The sequence below is a fragment of the Parasteatoda tepidariorum genome, chromosome 6 (genome assembly GCF_043381705.1).
Source record: "Parasteatoda tepidariorum isolate YZ-2023 chromosome 6, CAS_Ptep_4.0, whole genome shotgun sequence".
NCBI classification, from domain to species: domain Eukaryota; kingdom Metazoa; phylum Arthropoda; class Arachnida; order Araneae; family Theridiidae; genus Parasteatoda; species Parasteatoda tepidariorum.
Window position 1 is genome coordinate 10623588 of NC_092209.1, and position 22843 is coordinate 10646430.

At 31.1% G+C, this 22843-nt stretch overlaps 2 protein-coding genes across 4 annotated transcripts in view; both read right to left on the reverse strand.

Annotated features, from left to right (window-relative positions):
- The window catches only part of LOC107455754 (putative inorganic phosphate cotransporter), a 66384-nt gene extending 51756 nt beyond the window's left edge, over positions 1-14628 (reverse strand). The window contains exon 1 of one of the 3 annotated variants that reach the window (XM_071181988.1): positions 14358-14628. The gene's annotated coding sequence lies outside the window, so the exon portion shown is untranslated. Of the gene's footprint in view, positions 1-11172; positions 11251-14357 lie in introns of those variants that run through there. The other 2 variants (XM_071181986.1, XM_071181987.1) reach the window with 2 other exon arrangements.
- A 2477-nt stretch (positions 14629-17105) lies between these two features.
- The window catches only part of LOC107455761 (putative inorganic phosphate cotransporter), a gene marked incomplete in the record, with an annotated part of 23113 nt that continues 17375 nt past the window's right edge, over positions 17106-22843 (reverse strand). Inside the window, 4 exon segments of the mRNA XM_043052554.2 lie at positions 17106-17420; positions 18111-18196; positions 20137-20292; positions 21770-21902. Coding sequence (XP_042908488.2) covers positions 17235-17420; positions 18111-18196; positions 20137-20292; positions 21770-21902 — 561 coding nt within the window.

A 22843-nucleotide genomic window follows, 5' to 3' on the forward strand; every position in this document is an offset into this window, starting at 1 on the left:
CGGTTGGTGGAGGATGTTAAAAATATGACAGGGATATTCGTGTGCAGTTCGAGCGGAATTTAAGGTATCTCGATCTTCTTTCCGCTCACAAATCACTTAGTTTCAAATATGTATGTATTTCTACCTTTTGGAAGAAAAAAAAGATCAATGTTAAATAAATACAGTCGAACTCGTTTATAACGAGCACAAAGGGACCGTAACATGTACTCGTTAAATCCGAGTGCTCGTAATAAACGGATCCTTAAGGCAGGCGTGCAACCAGAAGAGGGGGGGGGGCTTGGGAGTTCAAATGATTAAGTTTAGTTAAAATTTAATTAATACTTGCTTTAATTAATTTAATTAAATACTTTTCTTAATTTAATGACAATTAACCCCTCCCCCCAACAAACTCAGAATATCCAAATTGTTCAGCAAATTTTTCTGCTTGCACTTTTAGAATAGGTCCACTCACAGGTAAATCAGCACTACGTTGCATCTTCATCCATTTCAATAACGCTTCGTTCAAATCCTCTTTTGAACACTTCTTTAGTCGTTTACAGTCTGTTTTATTTTGGTCGTGTGCATCCATTAACTTGCCTTTGTTTTTTAGCAGTGTGGAAACAGTAGATGAAGACAATCCATACCTTTTGCAGATTTCGACATTTTTAACACCGTCATCCAATTCCTGTAAAATTTTTACTTTTTCGTCAACAGGTAAAGCTTTAGAGTGATAAGGGCAATTAAGTTTCAGTTCGCGATTTTTTTTTTTGATTTCTCGCTCATTTTGAAAAAAAGATAAGACAGAAAGATTAGAAAGTTGCGAAAAAAGATTGCAAGACAGAAAAATATTGCTCGCCAAAACCGGGTCTTGCTCGTTAAAAGCGACTTTTGCTCCATAAACTTAACATTGATCCAACCAAATATTATCGTTTCCCTCTTTAAATCCGAGTTCTCGTTAAATCCGAGCTCGTTATAAACAAGTTCGACTGCATTATTGATCCTAACGTTTTAAAAATTAGGAGCAGTCAGCGGACCCCCAAAATATGACCCGGACCCTTAAGGGGTCCATGAACCACAGGTTAAGAAACCCTGATCTAGGAGGAGAGGCATGGATGTTAGGTAACGCCCACTTTATCAATGCTTAAACGTAATGATAAAGTGTATTCGTTACGTAATCATTTCATGGAATCATTACGGAATTATTTTGAATTATTAAGTAATGATTCAAAATACATAATCATTAATTACGTATTTTTTGATGCAGAATGTGAAGTTGATATTAACGACTTTGGTAGTAATACGGTATGAAGCATTACACAAAAGTGAGCAGTAATTGGGATGAGATGGATATCTGTTAAATAAAGAAAGAACTATATATATATATATCTGTCTGTGTGTTTATACAATTACATATAATAAAGACAAAAACGATAAAGGAAAAGAGAGATTAGCAAAAAAAGCTAAGCGAAATAATACTGAGTTTAATTAACTGCGCCTAATCTTCAAGTACATGGAACTCAGAAAACAAGTTTAAAATATTGAGAAAACAAGGAGAAAGATAAAAAGATTTCCACGAGCAGAAGAAAAAAATTATAAAAAATATTTTCAAAAAATATCGACAAATTTAAAAAGTTTGGAAATTTTGCATCGTTTGCTTAATGGGTTCTATTTTCGTTTCAATATTTTTTGTGCTACTCTCACTATTGCATTGATATGTTTTGTTTTGGCGATATCAATACCAGAGTTGGCCAAAAATGTAATCGATTACATTTTTTGATTACAGTGATCAATTACTTGTAATCATGATTACAATTTTCAAAAATTGTGATTACAGCTGNCAATATAAGAAAGCATTATTTTTTTCGGATATAAACGCTTGATCTGATAATGATATTACTTCTTTTCCTTATTTTATTTGATTCCATTTTTTTTTAATTTTAAAATATTTAAAATATGTCAATATTATTTAAACCAGGTTTATAAAACCAGGCAACCTTTAATCTTTCAAAGAATATTTTTTCTCAGAGAATATAGAATTAAGACAATTGACAAAAATATAGTTTCTATGTATAGTAAAAACTTAAAAACTATCGTAAGATTCCACTGGGAAATAATTTTTATATTTGTTTCTTGTTTCATGAGAGTTTTGAGCGGCATTAAGATATTTTTGATGATTCGCTAGCACTAATTTTTGTTGTGTTATGCGACCACTTTATACTATTTAACCTAATTAACACTCTCCTTGTCACTCACGCGATATGGCGAAAAGAAATTCTTCCCTACACTTTACATACCTGCCAACTTTTAATCCTTTCAAAGATGATTTTCCCCCGTGGTAGTAAAATGGAATTTATATTACAATTTTAGGCAGAAATATACGCTGTATTATGTTGGCCGTATGCGGACCATCTAAACAGTATTACATAATAATATATATGCTTGGATTTTTTAAAAAATAGTGGTGGTTAAAAAGATTATAAATTAAGTTTATTAATGTAAGGAATGAATGGAAAGCATACATTTTACTACCACTTTAAATATAGAAATAACATTTTACGCCGAATGCGTAAAAGTTGACAGATATCAGTTTAGTTCAATAAAACAGATGAAATTTTAGAAAAACGAATATTAACGTACAGATATCTTTGCAGAAAATTTGATGTATTCGCGTGATAATAAAATTTTGTTTATTAAAATAAACTTATTTTAAATACTAAAATGGTTGCTGAAATAAGAAAATGTAACTTTCGTTTTATATTTATAGATTACCAGTCTTCAATGAGAGATAAGTTACTTCTTTTTACTGGCTGTGAATCTGTTGATTTAAATACCTTCACATCTTCGAAAAATGTCCGAGACAAATATTATTAATGAGATTATGTTAATACCACTCTTTTATTTTTTCAATAAATGAGCTTTTCGAAAACGTTATTGTTTATTGTTTGCAATCAGATTTCTCTTAACCCTTTCGCGCCGACTGTTACACATGGGTGAAAGCCCTTATATAGCAAGACGGAAAAGAGAAAAACCTGGTACGTCAAACATTTCATTCCAGTATTTTTTTCGAAGAAAATGAAATATCTGTAACTATCAAGATTTCTTTAATAATTCTGGCATGCATATAAAACTGCTTCTTTTCCAAGATAAAGTAGATATTGTTGAAAAATTTAAAAGGAGAATAAGTAAACTCCTCACCAAAACTAGCTATAACTGAAATGGTTTTACTACCAGCCTTTCCTCTTTTCCGTCTCGCTTTCACCCCAGCTGTCACAAACACGTGCCAGCATAAAACCGTATCAATCAGGGAAAAAAGATAAAACTGGTAATCAAAGTAATTCTTTAGCAGTTTATTTGTAGGCGGAGTTATAATTGTTTGATTTATTTAATTCACTATTATTTTGTTCAAAATAAAACTATTTAGTTATACTTTGAATTAACATTCATTAGTACTATCAAAATACTATTAACTTTATCATACAACTCCACTCAAGGGGATCTCCCCATTCCAAAGATGATTTTCCCTTCAAAACTAAAGATTTACTTCTTTAAGGACTTGTTGTTACAACATACTACAACTTCAAAGATATATAGGACCTCCCAGAATACAACAAAACAGAATCGATGAATCGGTTAGTGGCGCTTCGCGCCAAACGCCGAGATAACCCCAATATCCAGCATCCAACATTGATTATATATATGATTAAACTGACAATAATTAAAGTAAAAGCAAAGTAAGTCTGTGAAATTAGCAACGACTACATTTAAGTTATCGTTTTTTATTTAATTACAACTTGATACTGGTTTTGTACGAATGCTTTTCTGAATCACCCGTCCCCAAGGGGTTAACGGTTAAAAGTTCTCTAAATTAAAGCTCGCTAAACTTCAAGACGTAAGTATTTTAACATTTAGAGTAGTAGACAGTTTATTCAGATTTGCAACGGAAGTGCCCGATAAGAGCCTTTTAAGCGATAAGGAATAACATTTAATCTTAATGGGTAAATTAATGAATGATGTAATGGTAGCAAGAAGAGCTGGAGCTAGAGTATACATTGCATGTCAGCCTCGGCTGACATTTTAATTATTTGAAGTCAGTTCAGTGAGAAACCATCCCTTGTTAATTATATAAATTTTTTATTTGACAAAAAAAGATGGTATTATAATAATTACCAAGCATGTTTTTATTTATTGAATAAATGTTTTATACGTTGAGCAATGAAATAAACGAAATACTCTAAATTACTTTTGATCCTGATTAAGCGGATTTTCACGATCTAGGACTATATCTTGTTGTCTTAAAGGCATAATCTCATATATGCTAGTTACTAGTGCAAACGACGGTTTAAGTACGAAATCAGAAACCAAAACGTACCTTTTCTAAATAAACATTCCTTTTGTTCGATGGATAAAGATTCCTGATCCCCAAATAATAAAGGGTAGCTGCAATGTAATCAATGCTTACCTGACAACTTTTACGCATTTGGCGTAAAATTTTATTTTTATATTTAAAGTGCTAGTAAAATGTATGCTTTCTATATGTTCCTTGCATTTAATAACTTAATTTATAATCTTTTAGATCACCACTATTTTTTTAAAAAGCATAAATATATCAATCCGCATAACTGTTGCATACCTACCAACTTTCACTCTTTCCGAGAATAGAATTTCAGAGTGGTTGTAATACAATCAACGAAAAACAATCTGACTCAATATTATATTTATCTTTTGATTCCCTTAAAATTCGTTTGATCAATGATTATTATACTTTTATATATTTATTTTAATTATTTATATGTAGTGGTGGTCAAACTCATTTATAATTATCTTTATAATTCAAAAGGTTAATTGGAATAACATGAGTATTGCTACCACTTTAAATATGAAAATAAAATCTTCCGGAAGAGTTGGCAGGTATGCTGTTGTGATAGTCCGCGCAAGCTTAATTGTAAATACAGCATATGTTTCTGCCTAAAATTGTAATTTATATTCCGTCCTTGAAAGGACTAAAAGTTGGCAGGGATGTAAATAGTTTGCTAACGAGAGCAGTTATAAGTTTGAATCCTTTGATATTAGTTTAATTTTAGCGTATTTTCCATATCTCGAGAATTTTTTAAATGAATCGAACACTATTTGCACGCCCTTAAAAAGTTTGTTTATCCAAAGATGCACACAATAATAGGACTAGTTTTTCCATGCAAAAAAATGGATTTTATTAATTATTTATTATTTAATAATGATTCAAAAAAATTTCAAATTCAAGGGGAAAAAATGTATTATTCTAAAAATTGTGATTTTGAAAAAATGTAATTTTAAAAAATGTAATTTTGAAAAAATGTAATTTTAAAAAATGCAATTTTATATAGCTAGCGAAATTTGAATGGAATCGGACAATTAGTAAGAGAGAAATCGAATTTTAAAAAATTGAAATTTTTTAAAGTTTGATTTCTCAGGAACCATTATGCAAATTTTGTTCAAATTTGTCATATAAAATTACATTTTTAACGTGATGTACGAACTTGAGTATCAATTCAGCTATTTTTTAATATTTTTAAAAAGTAATTACAAGTAATAAATAATTATAAAAAATCCATTTTGCTGAAAATTATCTTTAGCGTAACGAATTTTATAGTTTTGTGCAAAATTTTTCATTTTAAAGATTTTTGAAATATGCACAAAAAAAGCATTAACAGGCCCAAAATTTCGAAAACCTTCTGGACTATTAGAACTATTTTCTCATATTTCGACTATTCCTTACATCCATAAAGATTCGGGAACTCAAATCCTTAGAAAAAAAGAGGATTAGATAAGAAGATAAAAAAGAATCGAAATATTTTATAATTGTGTGTAAAATGTTTTAAATTCGCCTTAAAATATTTCAAGATATAGCAAGAAGTAAAATTAACATTAAGGGGTCCGAACTTTGGATCGCTCTCCTGACCAAATTATAGGGCCTTACTTCCCAGATTGTGGCTACCCCCTATACCTTAGAGAACAGAAATCCGAATTCGGTGAAAAAAATATATGTTTACTCTGATAAAGTATGTATTTGTGTATTATTTTGCTATAAAAAGTATTGGCTACACTAATTAATATGCATATTTGTGGTCACCTCTCGATTTAATAAAACCTAGTACGTGAAAATCAGATCTTTAGATTAACTATTATTTAAAGCATTTCGTTTATTTTTCTGGGCACCACACAATCTTCCCCCAAAAGGTAAAATTCTGTTTCTGAGACAAAATGATTATCAAAGAGAAAAATCTAGAAAGTAACATAATGCAAATTTGTTACAACTGATATATTGTTCAATAAAAACAGTATTTGCGTACAAGTATCATATTACATTTTAGTTTCATAGTACCGGGTAATCAAGTTTCAATTGATTTAATTTACCCAATTATGTGGTTATATTTGCACAATATTAACCTTTTGTAGCCTATTTGCACGTAAGCACGCACTCCAAAATTTCTAACAGCGTAAACATTTTTTTTTATTTCATGAAAGAACCATATGTTTTGCAGACCATATGTTTTGCATGTTTACTGTTGAACCTTACATCGTGAAATGAGACGTAACTTTGATATATAGTTAAATAAAACCAATACTTCATTATAATAAAAAACTGCATCGTACAATCTGGCTTACGGTGGTATAATTTGCACGATACAGTGGTTACACGTGGCGTCTTATTAGTGTTGCTGCAAACTTACACGATATAGCAGTTCAACCGACTCCAGAGTTTTTAACAGTGCAATTTTTTTGCTATTTTAAAAAAGGGCAATGTGTTTTGCAGACCTATATACTGTTGAATCATATATAGTGCAAATGTGCTATAACATTGGTATTATGTTAATTTAAACCGTGTTTTCATTTAAGTTAAACTATCGTATTGTACGATCAAGTTTACGATGGTTTAATTTGCACTATACAGTGGTTACACGTGGCGTCATATTAGTGTTGCTGCAAATTTACACGATATTGCTGTTCAACGCGCTCCAGTAGTTCTAAGAGATGAAATAAATACAATTTTTTTTTGACGGATTTCGATTTTTAATCCATTAGGAGTAAATAATGCAGCTATAGGAAAACATTTCACCCATCAGTGCTAATTTTCTGCACACTTAATGATTTGTTAAATTGCGCAATCCATCGCTTGAAAGTTGAAACATTCTGTTATGAAAGAAGTATGATAAAATGGTTTAACTTAGCTCATTGGTATTATTAAGGTAGGAGTAAATTTCAATATTATTATTGTTATAAACACTTTAAAATTTCTAGCAGAGCCTATTTAATTGGTTAAATTTAAGTTGAATTTGATAAATTGTTTAGTTATCAAAAATAAAATTAACACGTTGAATGCCACGCTAATTTTACATAGTTTGCCGGTAAATAACTACAAACAAAATTAGCGAATATTAGACAGATTTTGCTAGTTTTTTAAAAGGACTATCACTTGATAACTAGCACAACGACTTAATAAACTACCACTTGAGAATATTTATTCGCTGTTCGGAGTAAGTTGCTATGTATGTGTCTGCAAATAAGACTGGTTTTGTGTGTTCTTATATTACAATTGTTTCTTCAAACCATTTTAGTAACTATAATAATAAAAAAAAATTAAAAATTTTCTCGAATTATGTGCTTTTAATAATCTTGGCTTCGGTCACCGGTGACCTACGTGGCTCTACGAAAAAATCTCAGTGCCGGTCACCGGTGACCTCCATGACAGTCAACGTGTAAAATAATAAAAAGTTTTTGTATTGGGTAAAAACAAGCATGTACCTTACAATTCAAAAGGAAAAAATTATAGATGGGAAAAATTCTCCATCAGTATGAAAACAAAATTGAATAAACAAGCATATGAAGTTAAAAAAGGCCCAATTTTTAAAATTGTTCCCACGAGATCACTGCAATAAAGATGCATTGCATATGATACTTTAAATATTTGACATGTACTGATTGAAAACTTAAAATGAAAAATACTAAAGTAAAAGTAACATTAAAGTAATTTTGAGCAAAGTGATGTAAAGTAATGTTGCACCACTAGAAAACAATTTTTAACAAAGCGGTGCAAGTTAGCATCTCTGATATTGCAATCCTATGGAGTGATTTCAAAATTGCAGTTATTAACCCTTTGCACTCCAATGTCGCCTCTGAGATGCCCATTTTTAGCAACCCCATTATTTTTAAAAATTTTAAAAATTATATAAAAATACGGCATTATGTATTTTAAAAGATTTAGTGCATGGAATAGTAGGTACACAGAGTGTAAAAGGTTAAAGCTAAAAGTAGAAGCTAATAACCGTTCTGCCTGACTCTTATTTGCACTTATGGAAAAGGGCTTTTAAGAATGCCAGGTTTGCTTATAAAATTTATGGGGATTTTCTCCACTTAGTTACTAAATTTGTAAAAGAAAAAAAAATGTAACAACTGCATGATTTCGAAATAAGATATATTGGATATATGTGATAGATAATTTAGTAATTTTTTATCAACTGATATATTAGGTGAACCGCTTGAAAGTAATTTGATATTTATTATCAAGTTTTTTTAATTAGTTAGAATGTTAATTAAATAAAAATTAAACACGTCGAATTAGTTAAAATATAATTCTTTCTCGTCTATTTCTTTTATTTATCTAAGATTTATTCTAAGCATGATATATTTCAAAATCATGGTTACTTTACTAGAACTAACTAGAACGAACTAATTATGCAACTTCGATGCATAATTAGTTCGTTTATGTACCACATGGCTTTCTGCCTGTCTTTGTGTTACGTCTCTTCGAGGTAAAAAAGAGAAAAAAATTGAAATTTTTGAGAAATAATTTTTGTGAAAGAATATAGAATGTGTCACTTGACGGACTGGGCTTATTTGAAATGGAATATAAACAAAAGTTGCTAACGTAAACAAATGCCAGGTTTCAACAACCAATCAAGCTAGAGATACCTACACTACGTCACTTGCATCGTAAGAGCTAGGAATGAAAAGTTTAAAGATTAGACATACCAGATTTTAGCATTTTGAAAAAAATTAGCACGTTCTAAAATTGGAACAGTGAAATTTATACGGTTAACTTCATTTGCTTATTTTGCTCAATCCAAATTCTGCATTGCAGGAACGCCAGAGGCGACTAAAAATGTAAAAGTGGTAGAAATTCAATTTATTTTAATTTTCTTCATCATATCTTTAATAATTAAATCGTAACTCACACTATTACTTACATTTCAAATCATTCATATTTAAAAAAGACATTCTATAAAATCTTTTTCAATAGTAAACTGAAAACAATATATTATAAATCATTGCTAATTATAATCAATTTTAAAAAAATTTGAATTAGTAGTCACTCTTTTTGCATATTTTTTGTAACCATCGTTGAACAGCTGAACCAGTTTTTTGGATTTACGACTATCAGTTTTCAACTCCATAGCCTTGTAATTTTGAACCCAATCCAGAAGACAAGAGAACTGTTGGATCAAGTATTGAGAGAAATTTGCTTTCGTGGAGGACTTTTTGATGGAATTAACCCGCATTTACGTTACATAGAGAGGAAAACCACTAAAACCCCCCACTGTTAGCCAAATGGCAAGGAGACTCTAACCCATGATCCGTCTACCACTGAGTATATTTTTCGTCAGCACTGTTGTCTTTGGAAACCAGATGCCAAATTCATATCGACCAACCATCGCTGGGAATCAAACTCGGTTCACTTCTTTGGGTTACACGTGATTAAACACACGTGAATAAATGCATGAAAAAGTAATTTGTTATTTTTGGAGTAGAACGAAAAAAACTCTACCGGATCTTATGAGTGGGGCGATAGAAAGGATGGCGTTCGAAAATATTGAATGGTTCTACTTATTACCACATAGAAAGAACGAAAAGAGTCGGTAATAACACGTGTATGCACCGTGACTCAGATATGCATAATGTACACTGTACAACCCAAATTATGTAAACTAGTTTTTTGTGTTGGATATTGACAACGGAGTTTCCTCCTAACTCCCTAGTCTCCCTTTTCATTGTTCTCATATGGATGGTGAAAAAGAGTGACACATAATGTGTAAGAGGTACAAAAAAACAAGGACGGAATAGCCTGGTTGATAAGGCGTTGTGCCCATGTTCAGCAGATCGTGATCCCGATCCCCGCCGACCGAAGATTCCAATTATAGTAAATGATGACTGGTGCACGTTAAATCAGTCGGGGTCACAAAGTCCTCCAAGTTCCCAGACAAATCAGTACCTCTGAGGGTACCAAAATATAATGATCGTTCTATGTTTCAGGTCAAAAGTACGATCTGTTAATGAATGAATGGGTTTACCCTATAAAAGGGCTTTGACGTGTGCGTGGCTGAAGTCGTATTCTATGCCCTGAATGGAGCCACTGAGAAACAAGAAACGCACTCTTTGCCTTATATTCGCTTGGTTTCACCAAGCAGGCTTGCTGGTATTGACAAGTGACATTAGAACAACGACAACAAAGAACCAACTTTCCCCAGGGGTTTTTAGGAATATCCCCAATTTGAAATATGATGTCATTTACTTATTTTTAGAAATAGGAAAAATAAACAGTACAATACAAATAAAATTTTTACAATTAGCTTATTCTCATATTCATGGAAAATTACATTAAACATTAGGCAAAACTAAACTATACGTAGTAGCGAGGTGGAATTCAGCAAGCAAAAAATACTATTTCAATTATTATTTGTACGTGATTTTGGAGAATCGTGGCAACAAATTATATGTAAAAGATACATTATTTATTGTATCCCTTTACACATGAGTTTTCAAATAGTCCATGTAAAACCTTCCTAATCTATTGCTGCATAAAGAAAGATTTTTTTTTTGTACAAAGAGTTAGTATAGCAGTGTTTCAGCCACTAGTACTTTATATTCCTTTATTTTGAAAATTTTATACACACTAGAATTAGCGTTATCATAAACATACAAAATAATTTAATCTATTATTTCATCACTTTTTATTTTATTTCTCATTATTAAGACTACTCAAGAAATTAAAATAAAAATTCATCTCCTTAAAAAATATTATATAAGTGAAAATCAAAATTTAAAACAATTTCATGCAAATTTTTAGCTCGGAAATTTATTACGTTTTCATCGTGACTGCATAAAAATCAATATTTCTTATAAGAAAAAAAACTTTTAAAATATAATTGTATGATACTTTACCCTTTGGATAAAATCAGAAAAATTTTGATAAAATCACAAACTCGTGCTACATTGTTTACAAGTCAACTATGAATAAACGTAAAACTGAAGTTCTTGTGTTTCATTATGCGTGAACAAATCACTGGAAACGCGTGATTCATTTCTGTAGACAAGTACCGCCATGCACTTTAACAGCATTTGTTTTTATAACGTAGGTTCGAATTACTCGGAATTACTAAGATTTGAAACTCTTAATTTTGCTTCTACAAAACGTTTTTTATGCTTTTTTTAAGAATTAAAAAAAACCGGTTTAAGTATTTATATAGAATTTTTTCTTATAAAGAATAAATAGAAAAAAAAGCTGCTTATTTTTTATTTTAACTCGGATTTTATTGCTCTGTAAATTCTCAAAACTGTCCTAAAAAGGCAAAATTAACTTGAAACATTTTCAGAATAAAATGCAAGAAAAAAAAACTGTGCTGTAATTAATTCCGAAATAATAATGAACAGAATAATTTCCTGAGAAAAATTAAGGAAAGGAGTGCAAATGTCATAAAATCCGGGAACGACTTATGATACTTGCAATTTTCTGCTTGCATTGGGATACCTTCAAGTGACTTAGTGTGGGTATCTCAATACTGATTGGTTATTGAAACGTGAAATTTGTGTACATAAGCAACTGTTCTTTCCATTCCATTTCGAGTAAGCCAAGCCCGTCAAGTAACAATTCGATTAAGTGACACGTTTTAAATTATTTCACAAAAAATCTTTCTCAAAGATCTCAATTCTTTCACTATACATTTACACAGATATTTAACATAAAGGCAGACACGAAGCCATGTGAAACGTAAACAAACTAATTATGCATCGTAATTGCCAGGTATACATAACAAAAATACATCACGATTGCAAAAAAATACATAAACAAATAACAAATCTAAATTAACACTATGCGGTCCGCATATATTTAGTGATAAGTTTACCATGTAACCGGTTCTGTGTAACTTGCTCCGCTTTGTAAAATAGTATTTTCTAGTGGTAGCGAAATTTAGGTTGCTTTTAGTTCAGTATTTTTCATTATAAGTAATTTTGTCACCACTAAATATCAAAAATTATAAGTATGACATAAAATGCAACGGTAAAGCATCAAATTACTGGTCACTATATTAAAAAGTAGGCGTAACAATCTTTCTTGGACGAATTTTACTATATAATTTGCTACCACTTTATTAAAACTATTCCAGAAAGCGGAGCAGTTGGCATCCTTGTACTCTATTGCATACCTGCCAACTTTTAATCCCTTCCATTATTACTTTTCCCAGTGGTATTAAAATGGAATTAAAACTTCAATTTTAAGCAAACAAATACGTTGTATTTGAGAAAACTTACGTTGACAACCATGACAGTAACGCATATTAATATATTTGCTTTATTTTTGTAAGAATAGTGGTGATCAAAATCATTTAAAAATTAAGATTATAAAAGAAAAAATAGTATATAATTAGTACCACTTTAAATATGAAAATAAAATCTTCCGGAAAAGTTGGCAGGTATGCTATTGCCCCTTGACAAAATGTCACATGAATATCAGGTTGCAAAGCGTGACATCTATGTGTTGTCACCGGCCACTAACGTTTGGCTTGGACATGACACCAACGTGTTGTCACCGGCTGTTAGTGTATGGCTTGCGTATGGCACCAACGTGTTGTCACCGGCAGCTAACGTTTGGTTTGCACGTGACAACACGTTGGTGTCATCGGACATGAAAGTGTTAAGTAAAAGATGCAGACAAGAAATAATTATATGTCAACTAATTCGATGTGTGATACGGCTCTGTATTCAATTAAGTTATCGTTAATTAACATTCTGACTTAGGCAGGAAAACTTAGCTCAACTTTAATTTGCCATTTTGCTGATAAAGTAATATGCTTTAGTTCTCTGTTGTTAAAACAATAGTGGTTGATATACGTTTCAATTGATTTTACTTTTCTAGTGGGTTGGAATATTTGTTGAATTAGTTTTGCCAGAGTTGCTACACTACATCAAAACTGGTAAAATTCACTGCTAAAAATGAAAATATAAATTTTATGAAATATTTTTTAATTCTTATTATTTTATTTAATAATAGTCGAGAAAGATTTTGAATTGGAGTTATAGGATTTTTTGGTTCACTTTGCAATTTTTTTTTTTTTTTTTGGCAAAATATAACATTTGAGTGAAATCGGTTGAATAGTTCCTGAGAAAACGAATTCATTTATACGACTTTTAAAAATTTGGTTTTTTAGGAACTATACCACCGATTTAGATAGAATATTTTGTTTTGCTATGTATATCTGCGTACTTTAAAATGATGTATTGAAGTTGGTTCAACCATTAATTCATTGTTTAATTGCAAAATCAAAATTAAAAAACGGTCGAGAATTGCAAGCTAAAATTTGCAGATTTTTAGATAATTTTCCCCGCTTTTTAAAAAGCACAACACGGTTTAACTGTAACAAAGTGGCATATCATATAAGCCTCAGTAGGTTATAAAAGTAGTGGTGAGTAAAAGTTCAGAAAATCGAATTTACTAAAGTAATCATGCATTAAAAAAATACCACTCTAAAATATTTATTCGGAATATCTCTATATATTTATATATATTTTTATATACAATAGCATGAGAAATAGCTGATGGTAGTTTTGAACTAGCATACCTGCCAACTATTCCGGTTTTTCCGGAAGATATTAATTTTGTATTTAAAGTGGTACAGAAATTCATGTCTTGTCATTAAAATTTTCGAATTATAATAATAATTGTAAATGAGTTTGACCACTACTACGTTTAAATAATTACAACAAATATATAAAAGCTTACTAATCTTATCGATAGCGAATTTTAATCTTGTCAAAATATAAATATATTCATGAGTAAGGCTGTTTTTCGGTAATTGTTTTACTACCACTTGGAAAATTCATTCTCAGAGAGAGTGAAAGTTGGCAGGTATGAACTAGGGACGAAAAAAATGTTAAAAATAGAATTAAAATACTTTATGGAAAGTTCCAAATAAAAATGTCCATTTTTGTATTATGACGATGTTGTTCTTCCTCCTGTTCACTTTTTTAAACAAAAATCTTTAACGACCTGTGCTGTTTTTTATCAAACAACCACTACCAATATGTTAACAAAAAGGTATTGGTCAAAAATAAATAAAAAAAAAACTCACCTAATTATGAAGTTTTTGACATATTTTTAAAATAAATTCAAGTATGGAAATTTTGATTGAAAATTAAATTGTTCACAAATGAATGTTTTCACGGAATTATCGAAGTTTTATGACACTATCAATATTATCAATTTTCTTTACCACTGCATTATAAAATTATTCGGAAATTCCCAGATAATAAAATTGAGGTTTTATCCGACGCATAACACAATTAAACAAAAGATAACAGTAGCACACATAGAGATAACAGTTTTTAATCAGGTTGTTAGTTGCAATGAGTTGGGTTTTGTCTAGCAAAACATTTCACCTCTCATTCACTTAAAAATACTTATTTCACTTCTTATCAAAAGCATTCAAAACAAGAGGGAAAATCACGTGAATTCAAATGCGCAATTCGATAGGATTTAAAGTTATAAAAAAAAATTGGAAACATTGTTAGTCCAAAGCACTGAATTTTCATGATTTATCTTTTCAAAGAACAATGAGTGGAAAAAAATTAATAAATAAAAACGTAATTCACATTATTCTATGTAATTAGGTCTTTCAGTAACCTCAGTAAAAAATAAAAATAAATAAGAAGTAAATAAAAAATGAAAAAGAATTGGTCTAGAAAGTTTATATATAGGAATACTGCAACGTGTTTTAAGTACACACAATGTAATCAAATTTTAAATATACGACTTTTTTAAAATTTGATTTCTCAGGTACTATTCAACCACTTTCGCTCAAATTTTGTTTTTGTGAAGCAAACGATTTTAAAAGCAAAAATGGTAAAAGTTTTGTTAGTTTTATCCTTTTTTATTTGTTTTTTTTTCCTTTTGGTGACATAGAAAGAAGTTCAAAGTAATTGATTTTAAGTTAAGCCTCCTAAAATTAAACATAGCCATCCGCAAAAAAATTGCTCAAAATTAAAATTTTTTAATTTGCACTGAAAATATTGTTCTATTCCCTATAGTTCTAATCTATTCTTCGTATACGTTGAAAACTTATGTTCCATAGAAGCCTTTTTCCAAAACATTTTAATTCCTTAGACATAGCTACTATTGTAAAAAATCGTGGGTTAAACTTTTTTCATATTTTCATCTTCTAAAGTACTTGCTTTATTGCTAGGTATTATTGATTGGCATTATAACAGATGATGCTGAAGGAGTTCTTCGTGAACAAATACAACACAAAATTTCGTCAAAGTTTTGTACTCATTTCTCGACTTATTTCATAAAGAAGATATTTGTTCCATATCGAAAAGATCTCACTGTTTCTCAAGTGAGTAGGATTATGTACTATCAAAAATTCCACTTTAAATAATTAGATGTTTTCCTTACACGGACATAATTTGTTGTTGATTATTAAATAAAAATGTTTGGGCTTTCTAATGCGAGAAATCGGCTTACGTATAAAATAACGCAATTTTGAGAGAAATAGTACAGGAATTTTGTTTCTGTTCTTGATTCGATTACTTCAATTATCGTCAGTAAGCTAAAATTACTGGTAAGTAACTGCTCTTCTAGTTTGGTTTAACAATGTTAAGTTTCTAAACGAAAAGAAACATTGACTGGCCATTTCAATAAATTCAATAATTTTTCAATTATTGAATTTACTGAATAATAACTGAATAAAAAAATAACTTTGAAAAAAAAATAACAATGATTTTTTTCTGTAAAGGAAGAAACGGCAAAAAGTAATTTGTGATGTTTTATTTCTAAGAGCTAAAGTAAATAAATGTATTATATCTAATGTATTATCACTTTCACACAAATGATATCTTTAATTTTTTCTTCTATTAAATACTCTTTACTATTCGATCGCAACCATTTCTAGCGTATAATTGAAGTTAAAAATCATTCGCATAGTCTATCAAAATTAATAACTGCAAGTATTTTTTAATATAGAGTAATTATTTTCACAGACAATTTCATAGACACATTGTCTCATAGTCGTTAGTCTCATAGTCATAGTTTCATAGTCCTTAGTACATATATATGTACTGAATGAAGTCGCGTGTGACTGTGACGTCGACTTGTGGGTCTAAAAAAGGTTACTATGTCCATTTTTGGAGACGTCACATTTTGTGTGTTGTGATATGAAGAGGAAGTGTATTGTGATATTAAGATATTCATGTCACAACACAGTCGTAATGTGACGAAACTGCGACATATTTACGTTTCAACACGGTCAGCGTGTCACGAAGATGTGACATAGTTACGTCTCAATTGGGTCACCGTTTAGCAAAGATATGACAGATTCAAGCTTAAACAGGACCACAATGTGACAAAAATTGCGACATTTTCGCCTCAATTGTGTATCTGTGTGACTAAGTTGAGACATGAATATGTCACATTTTCGTCACAAGGTGACGTCATAGCGACAATTAGATGTCTCATTGTGGCCTCATATTTTATGTCTGAGTGAAGTCAAAATGAAGAGGACATAGAATTCACCACCAAAGAGAACAAATTATTCTTTTCTGACCCACACATCGACTTCGCGGAAGTCATATATCATTTACAGAACGAGCCTTTCTGACTCTAGCGGCCTAAAGTCACTAAACTTAATCTCAATTCAATATCCTTGTACGTACCCCCCTCTGTAGTATGCATACTTTTAAATAGTGTAAAAGAGCTTTTTTATCCTTTCGTCGGTCCGGAACGTGTAATAGTGGTATTCCGGAGACTTAAACCAGTAAGCTGTAAGCTGTAAGTAACCAGTAAGCAGTAAGTTATGCTTGAATAAAAATACAATCATAAAATATTAATGACATGAAAAATTTAATGATAATGCATAGATGAATATATGTTGTGAATGTTTCTTATATACACAGATACAAATGTCCACTAAAGCAGACACAAAACTCGTTCTTTAAAGATAAGTAAGTTCATTCTAGAGTTTTGATTGTTGACTATATGTATCGGATAAAGTGGAGGCTTTCTTTTCAGATTTTTCCTCCTCGCTTTCATCATTCCATGGTTGGAGTTCAGATGATGCAAAAATGTCATAGAAAAGTCCAGTAAAGATATGGATACCCGCTGAACTAAGATAGACAAGACCCCAATTTCTGAGTGTTTGCTAAAAATACAAAAATAAAGAGGATAATTACTATTTAAATTTAACAAAGTAGCATTACATAAAATATAATTTTAATGAAGATGCACCAAAAATGACAAACATTGATATTTGATCCTTAAATATGTATGTGTGAGGTCAACTGGAAAGTGACTTTTTATATAAGCCTTCGAATAATTTACAAGTAGTGTTACGAAAAACAACTTTAAATCAAACTTATAAAAGCATGAATAATACAATAAAGTATAAACTTAGCTCTCACTAGAAGAAATGTTTCCCGAAAGAGGAGAAAGTTAGCAGACCCTGCTCACCAAGCATTTCCTCCTTAAATCAGTACCAAATTAATTTCGATTATCAATTTCCATGTCTCACACTCTCGAAAGCCACTCCCCATTTCGCAAGGACACTTCCAACCACCAGTAATAAGCATTAAACAATCTTCCATCTAGTGAATCAATCGTGAATTCATAAGTAGCATAATTCTGCTGGCCCCGATTTACTAAACAGCATCGAAAGTTATTTGTGAATCCATCTACTTGAAATGTAGCAATATGTTTGAGACGTTGAAAGATTAAATAATTCGGTTACTATACATAAATACAAAAATATTTAATTTCAGTGTGGTGAGTTTTGATTTCCCATTATAGTGAAAAGGGATCGAAGTATGCTTGTACTGTGGATAAAATTACTTACACCACTTTGCAATAATGCTCCAACAAACAAGGGAGCAAGAAATCCTGGTAGTGTTGCGATTCCATTTGTTATTCCAAAAAGAGTTCCTAGAATATAATAATTATCATTTAAAATGATGAAAATTGTAATTAACATTTTAAAATGAAAGATTTACTTAATCCATTCCAAGGTAGTGGTAAATATAATTAATGCAATTTTTAAAAGACCAAACTATTTATCAGTTTAAATTTAGGTTTTCATTTGTTCTTACCTCTTAACATGTACTGTCGTTCAAAAAAGTTTTACTAAATGGTAGCAATGCAACAATTAAGTTCGAAAGAATTATCTGTAACAGAGATGCNATTAAGCATATATATTAATATGCGTTACTGTCATGGTTGTCAACTTAATTTTTTTCATATACAACGTATTTGTTTGCTTAAAATTGAAGTTTTAATTCCATTTTAATACCACTGGGAAAAATGATAATGGAAGGGATTAAAAGTTGGCAGGTCTGCTTAATCCATTCCAAGGTCGTGGTAAATATAATTAATGCAATTTTTAAAAGACCAAACTATTTATCAGTTTACATTTAGGTTTTCATTTGTTCATACCTCTTAACATGTACTGTCGCTGAAAAAAAGTTTTACTAAATGGTAGCAATGCAACAATTAAGTTCGAAAGAATTATCTGTAACAGAGATGCCAACTGCTCCAGGTTCAACAAAATATTTTGAAAAACATTAGAGAAATACAAATTAAAATTGCAGATTTTCGGTTGTTTTCGCAAACTATTAAAACAGCATAGCACGACTAAACTTATGCTTTATTGGAATTTCATGCATTTTCTGGCTTATAAACCTTTGACAAATAGAAGGACGAGCCGGGAGTGCCTTGATGGCAGGGCATTAGACTCACGTTCGTAAGAACGGAAGTTCGAATCCAGCCGGCAGAAGTAAATGGTGACTGGTGCACTTTAAATCTGTCGGTTCACAAAGCCCTCCATGCTCCCATGACAATTATGCCTCTGGGGTACTGAATTGGAGACTGATCGGTCTCTGGTTCTGGTCAAAGTTAAGATCTGTGGATGAATGTATAAATGGGTCCGCCCTATTAACTGGTGTTACGTATGGGTTGCAGAAGATGAATTCTTTGCCGTAGATGGCGCCACAGGGAAAGAAGAACACCTTGTCTCAATGGCCTACGAAAACAATTACAACATGTAGAAGGACAGATAGAACAATTTAAAGAAGGACATCTAGAAAAAACATCCATTGTCAAGGTGGGATTCGAACCCGCTACCTCCATGCTTCTCACAGCACTGGGCGGGATATACCGTCGGTCAAGAAGGCCCCACGGTCTAACTTTCCTAGTAGTGCGATTTAGATGGGCACCTGGGTCGCGAAGCTGCCCCTATACCATTCGTCAGGAATTTGGGTTCCGTTTGTATTGAGTCTGTGGATAACAGGTGGGGTTGCTTCAACGGCCTATGTGTAACAAAATGAGATATCACCTAAGCCTTTGAATTATTTAGAAATAGTAGTGAGTAAAAATCCTAAAATTCGAATTGTTAAGCCTAAAATCATACATGATAGTTAAGAAGTGGTGACTAAGAAGACTGTCATTCGATAAATATGCTGTCTGGAGCAGGTTGGCATCACAAATCCATATGCATATTGTGCGAACAAATAAATTTTATATACGGATCTCTTTAAATTATTGATTCGTCGTGGTAGTTTAATTTTTTTTTTTTGAAATTTTAAGCTTCAAGATTTAATTTGTCAAAGCAATAATATTGCTAGTATAAATTAAATAATAAAATTATTTCTTAACGGCCGTGCAGGTTTGCGACTATGTTTCTTCATAGCTTAGCTCTGATGAAATACTTTTGAATTAAATTGGTGACCAATGGTTTCCTAAAATGTATAAAAAGTTTTAAAATATAATTCCTCATTTTAGTATGCAGCTCTTATAAAATTTATTTAGCGAATAAATTATCATTAGTTCATAAAACGCCAATATAGAAAGCACAAAAACAATTGACTTACCTGCGTAATTAGGACTCATGTCGACATGGTTAACCATCAAACTCGAAAAGATTAAACCGTTCAGACCAAATGACAAGGAAAATAGAATGATGATGATGATGGGTCTACATCCAGTAAAAGCAATGGCTACTGCGCATAAAGCCGGACCAAAAAATGCTATAAAAAGATTTTAAACAGTTCAGTTGTAGATATCAAACAAAAAATTAAATTAAACAAGTATTTTTTTAATCTATTAGTTAGAAACTGAAACACAACATAACATACAAATTTTAATCGGCATCGCTGCACAACGTTTCATTACCCTCCATTTGAAGGAAAACTTTCGCGTTTCTCGAATAGACTACTAAAACGAACGTTAAATAACGTTAAATTTCAGTAGGGTTACATTTTGAATCGAATTAAACTAAAACCTAGTTTCTAACTTTCATCAGTATTAAGATATTTTTAAATGTGGATCACTGATTTAAATTATATTGAGACTTTAAATTTTTTGAATAAAATTTGAGATCTCTAATAATATGAAGAATGACTAAGTATGAACAATAACACGAGTAATACTAATAATGTGAAGTATGACAAAGTACGAGTAATATTATACTAATATATGAGTAATACTAATAATTAAAAGTATGACAAAGTTTAGCATAGAAAACATCAGCGTTTGTGACTAGGTGAAATATTTTCTGTTTTTGGTAGGTTCTTATAATATCTTGACTTGGGATTGATTAAAACGCATTCTCGATTATTGTTCTTTCCTTGACTATTTACTGACTGGCAGATTTCAACTACTGATAAAGTAAATTTCGCGGAAAGAATAACACGACCTCTCTTTTAACTAAAATAGCTACAATTTGTAGATCTGCCACACAAGTAACAAAACAATGGACTATAACCATCTTTAACTTAAGTAACTTTGACATAAAATTACTTTCTTAAGTAACTTTATGACGTCTATCATTAGACGAAATCAATCTGATGTATAGCTCAGCGTAGTTTTGTACATCCCTTGATACATGCAGCTACGCCATATTTTACCTTCTGACTTTTCGTTCTTAAATTATTACTAACTTTATGGTGTATTGAAAATTAAGTAATATTCTGATCTACGATCTTTATGAGTAATTTAAATTTTTTTAATAGCTTAATTTTTGCTGCTTTTGCTCTTTTAGGGCATTTGCTCCGTTTGCATTCACCAGGTATACCCTACACAATTTTTTTTATGGGTAAGTTCCGCTACTTGGCATACTCTACATTTATATTTAAGGGAAAGAGCCATTGCCTGGTGTACCGTGAACTGATGTTTCTTAAGGTTAAGTTCCATTATGGGGTATACTTTACCAAACTTTGCTATAGGGAATTCCAGTAACTATATGGGTAGATCGCATATTGAGATAATACCAAAAATTGTTTTACTCAAAGTAATCGCGTAAAGTTAAATAAAAAATATCAAATGAATATATTTCATAACAAACTGCACAGTTAGCAGTTGTTGAAACACGTGGCTTTTACATTTCATTCAACTATTGCTGTTCCTAACGGAGCATAATTTTGGATATCAGCTAAAGAAAGCAATTATTAATACGGTAATCCGAAAGAAGCGAGACAAATTTAATTGAAAGAAATGTATTCTTACCTATACTGTTCATTATTTTCCTGATCGTGGTGACTTGGAGATAATCTCCAGCTCTAAGAAAATCAGCTATTACGCTTGCAGGAAGTGCGAAAAGCGCCATCATCAAGTAAGGTATACCAGATACCAAACCATTCTAAATAAATAAATAGAAACTTGTTTTTCAGATGTTTATGAAATTAAAATTCTAAACAATAATTATCATTTTCCACAGTCATGCCGTTAATTCTCATAGCTTCTTAAAAAAAAAAGATTAATTGAAATACGTTATGTAAGTTACTTAAATGGAAAATGTTAAGTTTTTCGTATCAATTAAACTGTTTCTAAATAACAAACATTAATATTTCGACGAAAGTGAAACCCAGAATTCGAGTACTCAAGCTGTGCGTCTTTTAAATTTAACGAAATTTGAAAAGTGTGTTTAAAGAATTGACGGAAATTAATATGGGTATATAAGAAAATGAACTTTTAATTGATTCCGTTTTTTAAATTAATATTGTTAAACTATTTTTCAAATTTTTCTGATCTCTTCATCTGGGTAAAGAATCATCATATGTTTACTGAATATGAAAGTGCACAATATAAACTGGCAAGGAAGGTTGGCATTTAACAAAGTTATTGATAATGCTAGATGTAAGTATTCAAAGTTTTCAAAATCATTAAATCTACATTTTTCTACTTAGATCTAATTCAAAAAAGGATCAGAGCCAAAAACGGACTTACTGTCTTGGTAGGCTAAGTTTATGTTCTAATAAATTGAAACGAAAAACGAATTCTGTGCCACTCTCGAATAAAAAGAAATAAATACCCAAGCTCCATGGAAGTATAATGTTTGTTCCCTATTACCCCTCTTTTAACACTTTCATGTCCGGTGACACCAACGTGTTGTCACGTGAAAACCAAACGTTAGCTACCGGTGACAACACGTTGGTGCCATACGCAAGCCATACACTAACAGCCGGTGACAACACGTTGGTGTCATGTCCAAGCCAAACGTTAGTGGCCGGTGACAACACATAGATGTCGCGCTTTGCAACCTGATATTCATGTGACATTTTGTCAAGGGACAATAGAGTA